Source organism: Sprattus sprattus (assembly GCF_963457725.1).
Source record: "Sprattus sprattus genome assembly, chromosome: 10".
NCBI classification, from domain to species: Eukaryota; Metazoa; Chordata; class Actinopteri; order Clupeiformes; family Clupeidae; genus Sprattus; species Sprattus sprattus.
The window spans coordinates 30,102,855-30,116,700 of record NC_137908.1 but is presented as its reverse complement, the minus strand read 5'-3'; the positions used below and the strand labels follow the sequence as shown (position 1 = coordinate 30,116,700).

Sequence of the window (13,846 nt, the reverse complement as noted above, 5' to 3'; positions counted from 1 at the left end):
TTGTGACTCCTTGACTGACTGGTATCATTTGTCATGTAAACTATCAGTGTGTACTAATGTCAAAAGGGCTCAAATGTGAGTTTGTGCACATATGGTAAACGTCATTAAATGAAGAATACTTGAAGAATAAGTATGGGCATCCTCGTCCTTCAATATATACTTGGTTATATGTATTCACTGACCAAACACAATGCATTTTTGAACTGACCAAATACAATCCATCCAACTTTCAGTCAACAAATTACACATAATGCAATTGGCCAACACAGGGTGTTCCACTGCTGAGTAGGCCATGAGGCGATGCAAAGGCAATGTTTGGGTGTGAATGAGGAGCAATAAAGGTGGAATTGTGGCTACAGATATTTAATTTAGGGAATGGGTGAAAGCAAACATAATTGAGCTACATGCATAAACTCATGCTAGCCATAAAACATAATCTATAACGGTAGCGCTATTATGAATCATCATATAGGCAAGCTGTGTTTTACCCCCGGCAGCGCAGGAGTTAACTCGGCGTAAGTAAAAGCAGTCTGTTGTAAGATTTATTCTCTCTCCCTAGTGCAATGTTTTCCCCGTTTCCCTGCGGTGCGGTTCTCGCAGCTGCAGCCCTCGCACAGTGAGGCACGGCTAGTGTGTGATTCTGTTTGTGTGATAGCTTTGTGCCAAGGGCAGGGAAGGGCGCCGGGGCCCAGACTGAGCGGCGCCGCGGCACACCTGGGGAAGTTCAGGTTAAATAGCTGCACATTCCTCGGCACACAGCTGATTGAAACATTAACAAACAGTAATCCGCGAGCCAGGCTGCAGATGGGCCGGGAACGCAGCCAAGAGAGTCTCTCTCTCCCTCTCTCTCTGTAGCAGTCCTGCATACTACAACCTTGTGTTAAATAAAAACTTTTTCCTCCATTTATATTAAGAGCCACCGGCTTGCCTCCAAATACAAGGCCACTTTGTTTACTTCATTCTAAATAGGGTATTTGTCGATGGAAACAAAAATACAGGACTTTATGGCCAATTTGCTGTTGGGAGACTATTTGTACAATCGCACCATTTCATACATTTGTCAACTTAAAAAAAAATAGGCATTAACTTCCCAAGCATTTGTGAATCATTATCAGAATCACTAGCCTACTTAATTCTTTCAATAGCCTTGCCTAGTTTACCCATAGCCTATATAAAGTGGTAAAGCCGCCAGTCTTTGGGATGCCAAAAATTGTCACTAACAAATGTCGAAATAAAATACTAGCTGATTACCATAAATCCAACAGTTTAAAACATTATAAAATCTATAACCTTTCGTCAATTAAGGTTAATCGACCAGCTTCTCGTAAAGTTATTCATCTTCTCTTATTGGTCCCTCTAGTGGAATTTCCAAGAATATACTGTCAATTTCAGACCCTGATGTAGACTACTGTGTTTGTATTTTTTTTATACCGAGCTCACAAAACATAGTGTGTTGCATAGTAAACATTATGTGTAACCTAACCCAAAACATGATAATTAATAAATATTGGGTTCTACGTATGTATGTCTCAAAGTGCGAGGCTCCATCATTGACTTATTGATTAATAAATACGACAGCTCCCTCTAGTGGGTAAAAGCACTTCAATTTTAGCGGTCATTGTTCGAAAACACTCTGGTCATAGTCTATAAACACAAGACAAGGGTATTGATTATGTACAAGTCTGATGAAGTAGATTGGTGTATGTAGTGTAGCGTGAATATGACAAAAAAATATTCAGCGTTGAACTCTTCCTTGTATGTGTTCCTTTCATGGTTGTGCCAAAGACACATCCCCTTTAGTCATTGACTTCACAAATATGACAAACCAACCAGCACTGAGCAAGTTGCGGACATCTGATTAATTATATCAGTTCTGATAGTCTTTGCATTTGTCCCAATGCATTTCGGTTATGGGTCCAGCTCCAACTGTTTCTAAGGCACAAGTGCCTTACTACGTGGATGAATATTACATGGATACTTGATGGCTCTGTTCTCTGTGGCCACAGAAGGGTGGTTGTTGTTGTGTTTGTGTAGATGGAACAGTGCAAAGAGAGACACTCTACTAACCACGCTTAAATATAAATTTGTATTTACATCAATATGAACATCAAAAGACAGAAAAAAGGGCATTGTAATTCAGGTAATGTAAAATGACGGCATATTTTCTCATTGTTCTAATTAAGTTAAAGAACACGTTCTTTCCAGAATGACGGTAAAAACTGTAGAGAAAGTGTGTGTGATCTGGATTCCTCATTGTAAAATATATCATAGTCATTCAAGCCAATAAGATAGACAAAAAAAAATGTTTCCTGACAGAAGAAAACCACAAAAGATCTGAGTAAATAACTGATATGTTTTAAGAGTCATCCCCCCCCCCCCCCCCACCCCCATTCTGTCTTTATCTCATCACACTCAACTGAGTTTTTAAAATGGTTAAAACTCTCGGGATTTACCTTCGTAACATGTCCCATCCCAACCACACTCTGCTCATAGTTGAGCCACTGGCCACACAGTAACAAGAGTATGCAAACCATAAATGGTACAAAATCATAAAATGATATTCATCAGATATGTTACACTTGTGCGCCACACATAAGCACCTAGATACAAATTACAGTCAATGTCAAAAGTTTTTCAAAGCACTGAAAAAATATCTTTGGATTGCGCATGGTTTTCTTGCAGGTAGATTTCTTACAAAGACTCCTCAGCCAAAAAAAAAAAGGAAAACAAATATATAGCTATATTTCATTATCAGTAAGAACTAATCTGAATGATGAGGATGATGGTGAGTGTGAGAGAAAGAGAGAATCTCATATTCTTACAGCTTATACGGGTAGTCTTCCATAATGGTACAGTAACACAAGGAGAAACAAACAAACAAAAGCACTTCCCAGTTGAGGGACCCCCAAACAAATAAGTGGCTCTGAACTGTAGACGACAGACAGACAAAGACTGTGTGTCCAGCCTCGTGTCCTTCTCTAGCACGGTGGTGGTCCTGTGAGGACTAGGAAGAAGGAGGGGGGGGGGGGGGGGGGGGGGGGATTACTTCCCCAAACAGGTACAAAGTTTATTAGAGTCACAAGCCATGAAAACAGGCGAAGAACTCAAAGCCTGGGTATTGCCCCAAAGGCTATACTAACCTGCATCACACACACGCGCACGCACACACGCGCACGCACGCACTCACGCACACGCACACACGCGCACACGCGCACACAGGCATAGAATTATGTCGACACACCAACACCCAAACTTGTATACACACCCACACATGTTTGCTACGTAGCGTTCATATAGTGAGATATTGGCCTCTATTACGTCCTTAGCACTAGCTCATCATATAGCCATCATCAGCCTAAGAAGAGAGGACACATTTAAATGTACATAAAAGAAAAGTGCCTTTTCTACATAAAAGAAAAGAAAAAAAACATGGCTGTGACAACACTGAAAATGAGGATATACTGGAAAAAAGACAGCATTTGAATCCATCCCACTCTGTCTGCCCCGAGTGAGAATGAAAATGAGGATTTACTGGGAAAAGACAGCATTTGAATCCATCCCACTCTCCCCGCCAAGTAAGAATGAAAATAAATCCAAAACCCCAAAACAGCATTGACCTAAGATTAACAAAAAAAATCTGTGCAAAAATTTAAATGAAAAACTAAAAATAACATTGTGTATGATACAATTGAAGCTTGCTTGTAACTTAGGAGGAGAGAGATGACAAACATTGGATGTCTAATACTGCAGTACCTTTCTGCCTTGAGTCCATGATGCTTTGCTTACAGTTTCATACTTAAGCTCAGAGACAGGATTTTATTGCTTGCATCTGCATAATATTGAATAACCTGTGCTTACAGATCCCAATGGTTCATTTAAGATGAGGCTCCACAGAGAGAAAGAGATAGTGATAGAGGGAGGGAGGGCGAGAGAGAGAGAGAGAGAGAGAGAGATAGAGAGAGAGAGAGAGAGAGCGCTGAATGTCCTAAAAACATGGCGCTACACACCAAATCCTCCTGTAAGGCTAGGAAAGAAAACAAGGACTAAGAAATATTGCAACAATTCTTTTACAAACCAGCCTTGCGGTAAATGTCCGATAAAGTGCAACCACAGCCAGTTGTACCATGACCCAAGGACACGTCCAGAGTGAAGGTTGATCACTACCCCACTGTCAGTTTGCCCAATACTGCATGCCAATCCATCAGCTTGGTGGTGCATTGCACTCCAGCAGTATTCCGAATGGGGGAACACTGCTTTCCATGAGTGTAGCAAATACACACACAAACACAGGTGTGTGTGTCTGAGTGTGTGTGTTCATGGTACTGTTTCTCACATAGAACTGTGAAAGAAGGGATCACAAATGCTTCCCTTGCAACCGCTGGTCATCAAACAGACCCAGAGCTTGGATGCTGAGGCAGCAGTGGCCTTATGAGGGATGGGCACCAAGGGTGGGCACTGCACTCTCCACAGGCCTGGCACGGGGCGGGGGTGGGATGCCCTGTTGGTGGCCATCACAACTTCAGCAGTATTTCTGTAAAGGACAGATGAGACGGGCCATTGAACAGAGAGCAATAGAACCAAATGTCCAAAACTACACGTATATCAAGCTGGGGCAGAAACACACTTGTATGCAGATATGCAGATACACACACACACCCCAATATAAACAAATGCATTAAAACACACACTCTGACACACACACTGTGTCTCTTCCTACCTGCTCAGGGCCCATTGGCATACGGCCCATGCCCATCGAGCTCATCCCCATCTGCCCTGGCATCTGCCCCTGCATGTGGCCCATCTGCCCCATCTGCGGCGGGCCGCCTGCACCGGTGGCCTGGCCCTGCATGGCCCCATTCATCATCATGCCTCCATACTGCCCCCCGGTGTCGGTCTGTTGGAACTGCTGCTGTTGAGGGTATGAGCTAAAACCGAGGAGAGAACAGTCACTCATTGTTGCTTTATCAATTTCGATTCTTTTCAAAGATAAAGTCACATCACTGAAACCCACAAAATTCATTAAATTAATCAATTAACAAATATATGCACACACACAAATGCAAAGGTTGCTGATTTTGACATACTTGTTCATGGGCATGCCTCCCTGTCCCCAGCCCTTCATGTCAGCTGACTGGTACATGGGACCGCCTTGTGGGTGCTGCTGCATCATGGGATTCTGAGGTCCTGCCATACGTGCCGCCATCATGCTGTTCGTAGGGCTGCCACCAGTCCCAACAAATGAGGGATCGCCCTGCTGGCTCATACCTACACACAGAGAACAGATAAACAGCGCCTCAGTCGAAGGAAGAAACCAGCAATGAAGTGAACGATAGAAAGACAGGTGAAGAGGGAGGAAAACAGGGGGAGGAAGGACAGAGACAGAAATACCATATGGAGGAGGAAAGGAGAGACAGAGAGAAACCAATGAGATGGAGTAGATGGATGGAGAGAGTGCAAGTGAAATGGAAGAAAAAAAAGTGCATCCAGGTTCACTCATTGAAAGATCTCTGATGTGTCCTGCACTACAAGGCACCACAAGGTTCTCCTTCGGTTTCTTTAAAACGTTTCATTAAATGGGCTGTGTGGGCCCACAAACAAAATCTGAGGCACCCCTAACAGTGTATGAGGAAAGTAAGAGAATAGTCTCTGACAGAATCAGAGAGATGTGAGAATGCATGAGGGAAGAAACTACACCCAGGTCCTCACCATAGTTCCCTCCGTAAGGGAAGGCCTGCTGGCCTGGTTGGTTCATGGGGGGCCCGGCCATGGGGTTGTCCATGCCGGCAGGTGCGGTCACATTGGGCGGGGGGCTGAAGCCTGCGGCCGGTCCTCCCTGCTGCTGTTGCTGCTGTTGCATGATCATCAACATCCTCTGCCTGCGCATCTGGAGAGTGACCATCTCCCGATTACGCTGGGCCATCATCTGAGCATTCAGGAAGCCAGGCTTATGGGAGAGGGAGAGAGAGAGAGAGGGGGGGGGGGAGAGAGAGAGAGAGAGAGAGAGAGAGGGGGGGGGGGGGGGAGAGAGAGAGAGAGAGAGAGAGAGAGAGAGAGAGAGAGAGAGAGAGGCAGAGAGAGAGCGAGAGAGAGAAAGAGGTTTCCAATTACTTCACAGAAAGTTGAAGTCATTTCACATTAAGGTCAGGCTGTGATTTAAAACATTTAGAGGAATCATAGTGACACTAGTGACATTGCCCACAACACAGCTTCAGCGACGCGCGTAAGTCACAGTGTTCACAGAGCTCACAGTGTGGAGATAACTTAAAAAGCCCACAAGCCTAGCTTTATTCATTAGACCCACTCCTTAAGATGTCTTCAGAGTTATTTTGCCACGGTGTCTAAATTAGTCATGAATTGACAGAGGGCGGAGCAATTTAGGTGATTCTTTGGCAAGCTCTGAGAGGCAACTTTTCTGATTTCGAGATTAAACAAGTTATTTTGACTTTTTACCTCAGACATCGATAGATTTCGACATCTAAAGTACTTGGACGTTTACTGACCGATTTTAAAGGCACAAATATTAAGCCACCGACTGCTAAATCGTCTTCCAACGCAGCAGGGACTACTCGTGGTGCTAATGCTAGCTCGCCTGAGGTTTTACCGGGACCGTCCCGATTTTGAGTTGTGTGTCCCGCTTTCCGACCAAAACCTGTCGGGACGCTAAAATGTCCCGGTTTACACCAACCACTATGAAATTGTCCCGGTTGTCAGCGATTACACAGCCGATGTGGTCTTATTATAGCCTGATCATTAACTAAACCCATGTAGAAATACTAATAAAGCGTCCAGCGTATGATTTGAACAATGTGCGTGTGTCAGTCAATCATAGTGGTCTGCGTCTGCATAACCTGTGCAACCAGCGTTACAATAAGTGATGGGAAGTTCGGATAATTTTACCGACTCGAATCTTTGAATCTCGTTCAGTAAAATGAACGAATCTTTTTCGAGTCGTTCGTTCATTTCATAGCCTATTATGAAAGTTTGGATGAAATGGTCATTTATTATCACATAAGCATTTAATTATCACGGCAAACAATTACGCTGCACTGAACTGTATGTAAAGTTAAAATAACTAAACCTGTAATTATTTCTTGTGAACGAATATCATTCACGTCTTACTAAACATAGACAGTCGAAAGTGAACGAGGTTAATAAGTCCTTTCTGTTTCCTCTTCTGAGCATATGCAGGTTACGTGAAAAAATATCCAACGACCCGTATCCGAAGACCCAGTCAAAATGAACGAAACATTTCGGTTTTCTCTAGCTTCCCATGCTGAGCCTATGCAGATCACGTGAAAAATGATCCAAATACTTGCATCCGACAAATGACCTAATCGTTCACCTCCCGACTCTGTGTCTTTGGATCAACGTTTCGTTCATCTGCCGGATATGGGTCTTTCCTTCAATGATTCGTTCTTTTGCCGGATATGGGTCTTTCGTTCAATGTTACGTTCTTTTGCAAACCATGTCTTTGGGTCAATGATTCGTTCATCTGCCGGATATGGGTGAATGGGTCTTTGGATCATTTTCCACGTGACCTGCATAGGCTCAGTACAGCTAGAGGAAACAGAAATGATTCGTTCTTTTTTACGACTGGGTCTTCGGATACGAGTCTTTAGATCATTTTTCACGTGACCTGCATTCAACGAATAATTTCTGTTTCCTTGGCTTAGCCAATGCAACAGTCCCGATGCGCGGCCGGTCATGAACGAGAAAAAGAACTAATCTTTTTTTGAGAGGACTCGTTACTCTCGAGTCGTTGTAAGGATTCGTTCAAAATGAACGAATCGTTCACGAACGACACATCACTAGTTACAATGTATTTGTTTCTGCCTATTAACGTCTCTTCAACGACAGCCAGGATTATAGCCATGGAGTTTAGCTCAAAGTAATCGGTGCAAGGAGTGAACTTGTAAGTACAGGTAGTTACAGAATGGGCTGTATCTGTTATCTGTAGTTGTTAACGATTGTTACCTGCTCAAATGTAGGTTTACTTGAGGTAAATGAAAGGGAATATTGTAATGTAGTGGGCTATGTTAACACTAAGCTAGCGAGCTAGCTAGCTATTGTGTTAGTGTGAACGAGCAAATTTGAAATACAAGAAATAACTATCGACATCTCTCTATTCTTTGCATTAATATATCTCTCTAGTATTTCGAAACAATAAAATCAGTCCCTACCTATAGAATGTTGTTGTTTATAATCAGTTAATGATAGTGAATTCTAATTTGACATGATTAAAGTGAATGCATTGGGTGGCTTCCATTTCAGCCCATTTTACAATATTTATCATTTGATAATTTTCAAATGGGCACCCCAAAAAAATGCTGCGCGCTATGCGCGCAAACATGCCTCCCCCTTTGCGCGAGCATTATGGGCACGCGCAAAGTGTCCCGGTTTTAGGTCCGGCAAATCTGGTCACCCTATCCAAAATAGATCTGGCCGTTGGCGGAGTATAGGCTGACATTGCTGCTGTCAGAGAGGAATTAACCTTCTATGTAACTAGCTTGCAGAAAACGGTAGAGGAGCAAGATAGCCGTCTGATAGATCTGGAGACATCAGCTTCCACTACCAGTGACTCTATGTCTGCTCTGGAGGCAACGGTAACGACGCTGCAAAGCCAAGTCAGGGAGCTACAGTTTAAGTGCGAGGACCTGGACAATAGATCCCGGAGAAATAACATCAGACTCGTGGGCATTCCAGAGGACCTAGAAGGGCTGTCGGCGACTGAATTTGTCTCCAGTGTGCTTTGTGATGTGCTTAAATTGGGGGATAAACCCTTACTTGACAGGGCTCATAGAACTTTGCAAGCCAAACCAAAGCCTAGCCAACCTCCGAGAGCCTTTGTCATCAGAGTACATTACTTTCAGGTACGCAAACTCATTCTGCGCCAGGCACGCCAACTGAGGTCTCTCTCCTTCAACAACTGACCCATCTACATCTTTCCCGACCTTACCACCGCCGAAGCTAAAAGGAGGGCTGTATTTGGGGATGTTAGGAAGCGACTACGTGCTATCAAAGGGGCTCGCTTTGGATTTCGTCTACCTGCTAAGTTTCGCATCACTCTGCCTGGGGAAAAGGAGCACGTGTTCAGCGACGCTCAGCTGGCAATGGACTATGTTGTCTCAAAGGTTCCTGACGCTGAGATACATGAAGAAACCGAGGTAGTAGTGGGGGATTGATAATTTGGACTCTGACGGTAACAAGTTTGTTTATCTTTGTTCGCCAGTTGATATGAAGCCAGCGTTAGCTTTGATGTTAAACTCATTTTCATTTCATCGGTCATTTTGATGTTGTAATTAATAATATTTACATTTTCAGTTCCAATACTTATTTGAAGAAAAATGAGGGAAGTTAAACTCTTATGGTGTGTTTATCTGTTAACTACTGTACTAGATACTTGCCTCAGTTTGCATTTGCACTAGTTACTAGTGACTGACGGATCGAGCTAACGTTCACTTTTCTTATGGGGATAGTTACACCGGGTTCAGGGAGGTGTACGAGCAGGGTGGGACTATGTGTTTTTTATAATTTTTATATGTCTAGGCTTATGATATGAATTGAAAATGAATGTGAGCGTGCTCCAGGCGGTGTCTTTGGTACCTGTGAGCTCATTCCTGGCTGCATGCCGGGCCTCAGCGCTGGGTTGGCTCCAGGGCCTCCTTCCATCTTCATGGCCATGGCCTGTCTGCTCTGGTTCATGAACTGGAGAGGAGAGGAGAGGATAGGATAGGAGGGGACAATGTCAGCATCTCAGAGATCTCCTCCAGACGGCATCAACCCTTTTAGCCTGTGAGACTGTACGAATGTCAGTAGAACTGTATTGTGTGTGTGTGTGTATGTGTGTGTGTGTGTGTACATGTAGTTCTATGCGACCCTGTGTGCTAAGGCTGCCGTACCTGCACTCCTTGTAGCCTCTGCTGCAGCTGCATGCGGAGGGGCTTGGTGGCGCTCATCATGCGGGGTTGCATTATGCCGGCCCGTGGGTGACCTGCCATGCCTCCCATGGGGCCCATCCCGGGGAACCCACCCTGCTGGCCGCCCTGGTTCATCATGGGGCCGAAGCCCGCACCAGACTGACCCGGCATGGGACCACTGCCACCGCCCCCGCCGCCAGGCCCGTAGCTAGCCTGCATGCCCCCCATAGCAGAGGGAGGTCCTGGGTAGCCCTGGCTGTACATGGGCTTGCCGTCCATCCCCATAGGGGGGTCTGGGCCTGAGAAGGGCTCGGAGGGATGGGACTGCCGCCGCTGCTGAAGCTGTTGCTGCAGCTGCTGCCGCTGCTGCTGCCGCTCTGTGCCCTGTGTGGGAAAGGGGAGATGAGTTACAGCATGTAGTTCTACCGTTGTTTTAGTGGGGGAGAGGTTCTTTTGAGGGCCTTCCAGGCCTACAGACTAAACCTACTGTAATTGTTGGGCTCTCAATATAAGATATGTGTTGATGATGAATAAGAATGAAATTAAAAAACCCAAACCAAAAATAATACCAACGTGCTCCCTGAAAGCTGCCATGAGAAGGTAAATTGAGAAGCCAAGCAGATCTCTGAATAGAGGACGCTGCCACAGTGAGTGTTCCATGTTGTCTTACCTGGCTGACCAGGTCGGGGATGCCTAATGCGCGGTCGATCTCTTCCAGTGCGATGACGTCAGCGTTGTTAAGCAGCGAGTCCAGCTGGTCCAGTAGCGCTCGCTCGTCGCTCTGGCCCTCGCTGGTGGACGGGGGAACTAGCAGCTCATCCAGAGGATTACGGAACTGTTGCCTTTAGGTGACACAGGGATGGACACTTTACCAAAACGTCTGACAGTAGTAACTGAATAAATAATCTAGTATGGTTTTAAGATGTTTCTGTAAGCATCGCACATCTAAAGCACCATGCACACGTGATAAGGCCCTGGAGCCGGCAGAGGTGATTGTTGAGGCATACCTGCTGTGATTACTCTGTGGTCCGTCCATGCCCATGCCTCTGTCAGGCCAGGAGGGCGACTGGGTAGGAGGGCCCCGTCCTCTGTAGGCATTCATGCCCATGTGTACATCACTGGGACCTGCGCAAGAACACAAATACACAGTCATTTAGACATTTAGAATATATACATGATCACTAAACCACAACACAAAATACATGGCACCTTTATGTCAACCTTCGCCAAATCAAATTCATATCCAAAAACACAATATTGCATTAATGTGTAGCATTGCCTCTTCATGTCCCCAGACTCCCAAGAACCCCCCTTACCCATATCCATGAGCTGCTGCTGGAGCATGGAGCGGGTGGCCGGTAGGCTGTTGGACCTGTTCACCATGGGCCCTCCCATCATCCCTTTAGGGTTGTGCCCCATGCTTGGGTGCCCAGCTGGGCCAATGGGACTGGCACTTGACCTAGACATGCCCCAGTCACCTGGGCCCATCATGTTGGGCGGCTGCTGGGGCATTCCCATGCCCCTGTTCATGCCACCTAAAAGACACACGGAAAGGAGCTCTCAAGCACAGCACTCAGTTCTATGTATCAACAATAATACTATAGCTTCAGACTAGTTTTTAAAACCACAACTGTAAAAAGATAATCAAATATGTTAATATTTAGTTAACTAAGGATCTGATCACAAAGACTCTAATGGAAAAATGGACAATGACATTACTTTTCGTAACATTTAAGATGATATCAGGCATTTCTCCCTCCCTCATTATATATAGAAGATGCAGACATACGGCTGCAGGTGCCATCAGTGTCCAGCAGGGGGACTCACCCATGCTCAGTGCACTGTCTGCACTCTCCTGCTTGATAAGGCCAGGACAGGGGGCGCTCCTGCGGCCTGTTCCCCCAATGCCCACTGGGGGCTTGCTGTCCACAGACATCGCCCTCTGGAAGGGCAACCGCTGCCCTGGGACCCCACACACACGGTCCCTGTCTGGAAGACACACACATACAGAGGGAGATTATTTTAGAAGACCCAATACTCCTGCCCAACAACTTACACGCTACATAGAACAAGAGGTCAGCGCATCATTTCTTAAAAGTGATTGACACACAAGGGCATAAATCTGTCAAGGGAAGGATAGGCAGGCTATGGACAAGTTTTACTAACTTCACAAGCACCACTCCAATCAGAGACTATTAAGGCCATTGTGTGGCTTAGCAATAAAACTCTCATAGGCTGAGAGTTCCAGTTCTAGTAACTGGACCGTGGGTGTTTACATCTACTCGGTGGTTACCATGGGCACTGTTGTTAGGTCCGTTGCCCTGCTTGTTGGTTCCATCTGCTCCTCCTGCGTTGCCATGATCCCTGAACATCCCTCCAGCAGAGTTGCGGAAGCCTCCAAGGATAGACTCCAGGCTGTCCAACTAAGAGAGACGAGAATAAAAATGCATTGGTAAATACATTCTTTACAAATCAGTCAATGTATCCACCAGTTAGAACACAATCAATTAAAAAAAAAATTACGTGTTTAATCTAACAACAGGAATTCAGATCTGTGGTTTAAAACACTGTTAAACATCCCTGAATGTAATAATATAGATTAAATCAAACAATTTACAAGTGAAGAAAAAGGGGCTTATTGTTTTGTTTTGTTTACCTCATCTGGTTGTTCCACCTTGACTTTGCCCTCCATGCCAGCGGTGTTGGTGGAGGAGATCCCAGCTCCTGGGCCTGAACCTCCCCCACCCTCCAGCTCCTCGGGTTTGGGCTTGCTGTCGGTGGCCCCCAGCGGATCTTTGGAGTCGTCTTTGTTGAGGAGGTAGTGGAGGAGTGCGTGAGTCTTCTCTTTCTTGGGGCTGTGCTGCTCCTGCTTCACCTCCCCTCCTCCTCTTTGGGCCTCAGCTGCCGCTGCTGCCGCCGCAGCTGCCGCCGCCGCCGCCGCCGCCGCCGCCTCTTGGCCCAGGGGGACTTTGCCCGTGGCCTCGGCGGTGATGCGGGCCACCTCGTCCGGGGTGTTCCCGTTCTGCAGCAGCTTGTGGAGAATCCGGTGCTTCTCCTGCAGGGAGTGGGTGGAGTGGTGGCCCAGACCGCCCAGCCCCCCTGTAGACGACACGCCCCCGGAGCCCTGGTGGGGACACTGCATGTTGCCGGAAGAGGAAGACGATGACGTGGAGGAGACGCCTGTCGAGGTTGGGCTGGTCATGCCCACCTGCTCCTTAGCGTCCATGCCCATAGGTGTGGAAGCTCGGCCGGACTGAGATGGGGCAGCGCTTCCAGGACCACCCATTCCTCCGCCACCTCCTCCTGCTCCTCCTGCTGCTCCCAAACTCAGGTCATCAGCTGGGGAGGTGAGGAGCTGGAGGAGCTTCTTGTGGTTCTTGTTGTCAGGGACCCTGCGGTTGGGCTCTGGTCCGCCGCCACCGCTGCTTTCTTTGCAGGACTGATGACCTTCGGCCTTCACAGTGCCCTCTGGTGGCAACGTGTGTTGATGCCCCGGCTGGTCAGCCGCGGTGCCGCAGTGTAAGGCAGCAGCCGGGCTCTTGGAATCAGAGTGTGGAGCCGGCTTACAGGGCCCATTCTGGCTCTGGTTCTGGTTGGGGTTCTGAGAGTGGGCCTGGCCGTGCTGGCTGGGGTTGACGCTGGGGGAGGAGTCGGGCTTGAGAGCCGGGGAGGAGAGCGTGGAGGGCAGGGAGGAGCCCACGCCCTCGCTGATGGCCTGCAGGGCGTTGAGAGAGCTGCTGGAGAAGCTGCCGCCTCCTGAGCCTCCACCGGAGCCTCCACTGACTGAGCCCATAGGGGAGTGCAGCCCTAGAGAGGGGGGAAGATACGTCAAAGCGCTAGAACAACCTCATATATGTGGCTGGATTTGTTGCCTTTTTCTTAAAATCACTACGTACAAGAAAACAAAATAGCTCATTTGTATTTATTTC

At 46.7% G+C, this 13,846-nt stretch overlaps 1 protein-coding gene across 2 annotated transcripts in view; it reads right to left on the bottom strand.

The window, feature by feature from the left end:
• Positions 1-3,026: 3,026 nt before the first annotated feature.
• The window catches only part of ncoa3 (nuclear receptor coactivator 3), a 50,628-nt gene continuing 39,808 nt past the window's right edge, over positions 3,027-13,846 (bottom strand). For both annotated transcript variants that reach the window (XM_080846260.1, XM_080846259.1), the window contains exons 13-24: positions 12,574-13,724; positions 12,211-12,340; positions 11,745-11,906; positions 11,234-11,452; positions 10,925-11,042; positions 10,588-10,759; positions 9,900-10,301; positions 9,604-9,705; positions 5,707-5,944; positions 5,085-5,265; positions 4,718-4,925; positions 3,027-4,531 (exon numbers count right to left, since the gene is read on the bottom strand). In XM_080846260.1, the coding sequence (XP_080702386.1) occupies positions 4,520-4,531; positions 4,718-4,925; positions 5,085-5,265; positions 5,707-5,944; positions 9,604-9,705; positions 9,900-10,301; positions 10,588-10,759; positions 10,925-11,042; positions 11,234-11,452; positions 11,745-11,906; positions 12,211-12,340; positions 12,574-13,724 (3,095 nt within the window). In that variant the 3' untranslated portion in view covers positions 3,027-4,519. The remainder of the gene's footprint in view (positions 4,532-4,717; positions 4,926-5,084; positions 5,266-5,706; positions 5,945-9,603; positions 9,706-9,899; positions 10,302-10,587; positions 10,760-10,924; positions 11,043-11,233; positions 11,453-11,744; positions 11,907-12,210; positions 12,341-12,573; positions 13,725-13,846) is intronic.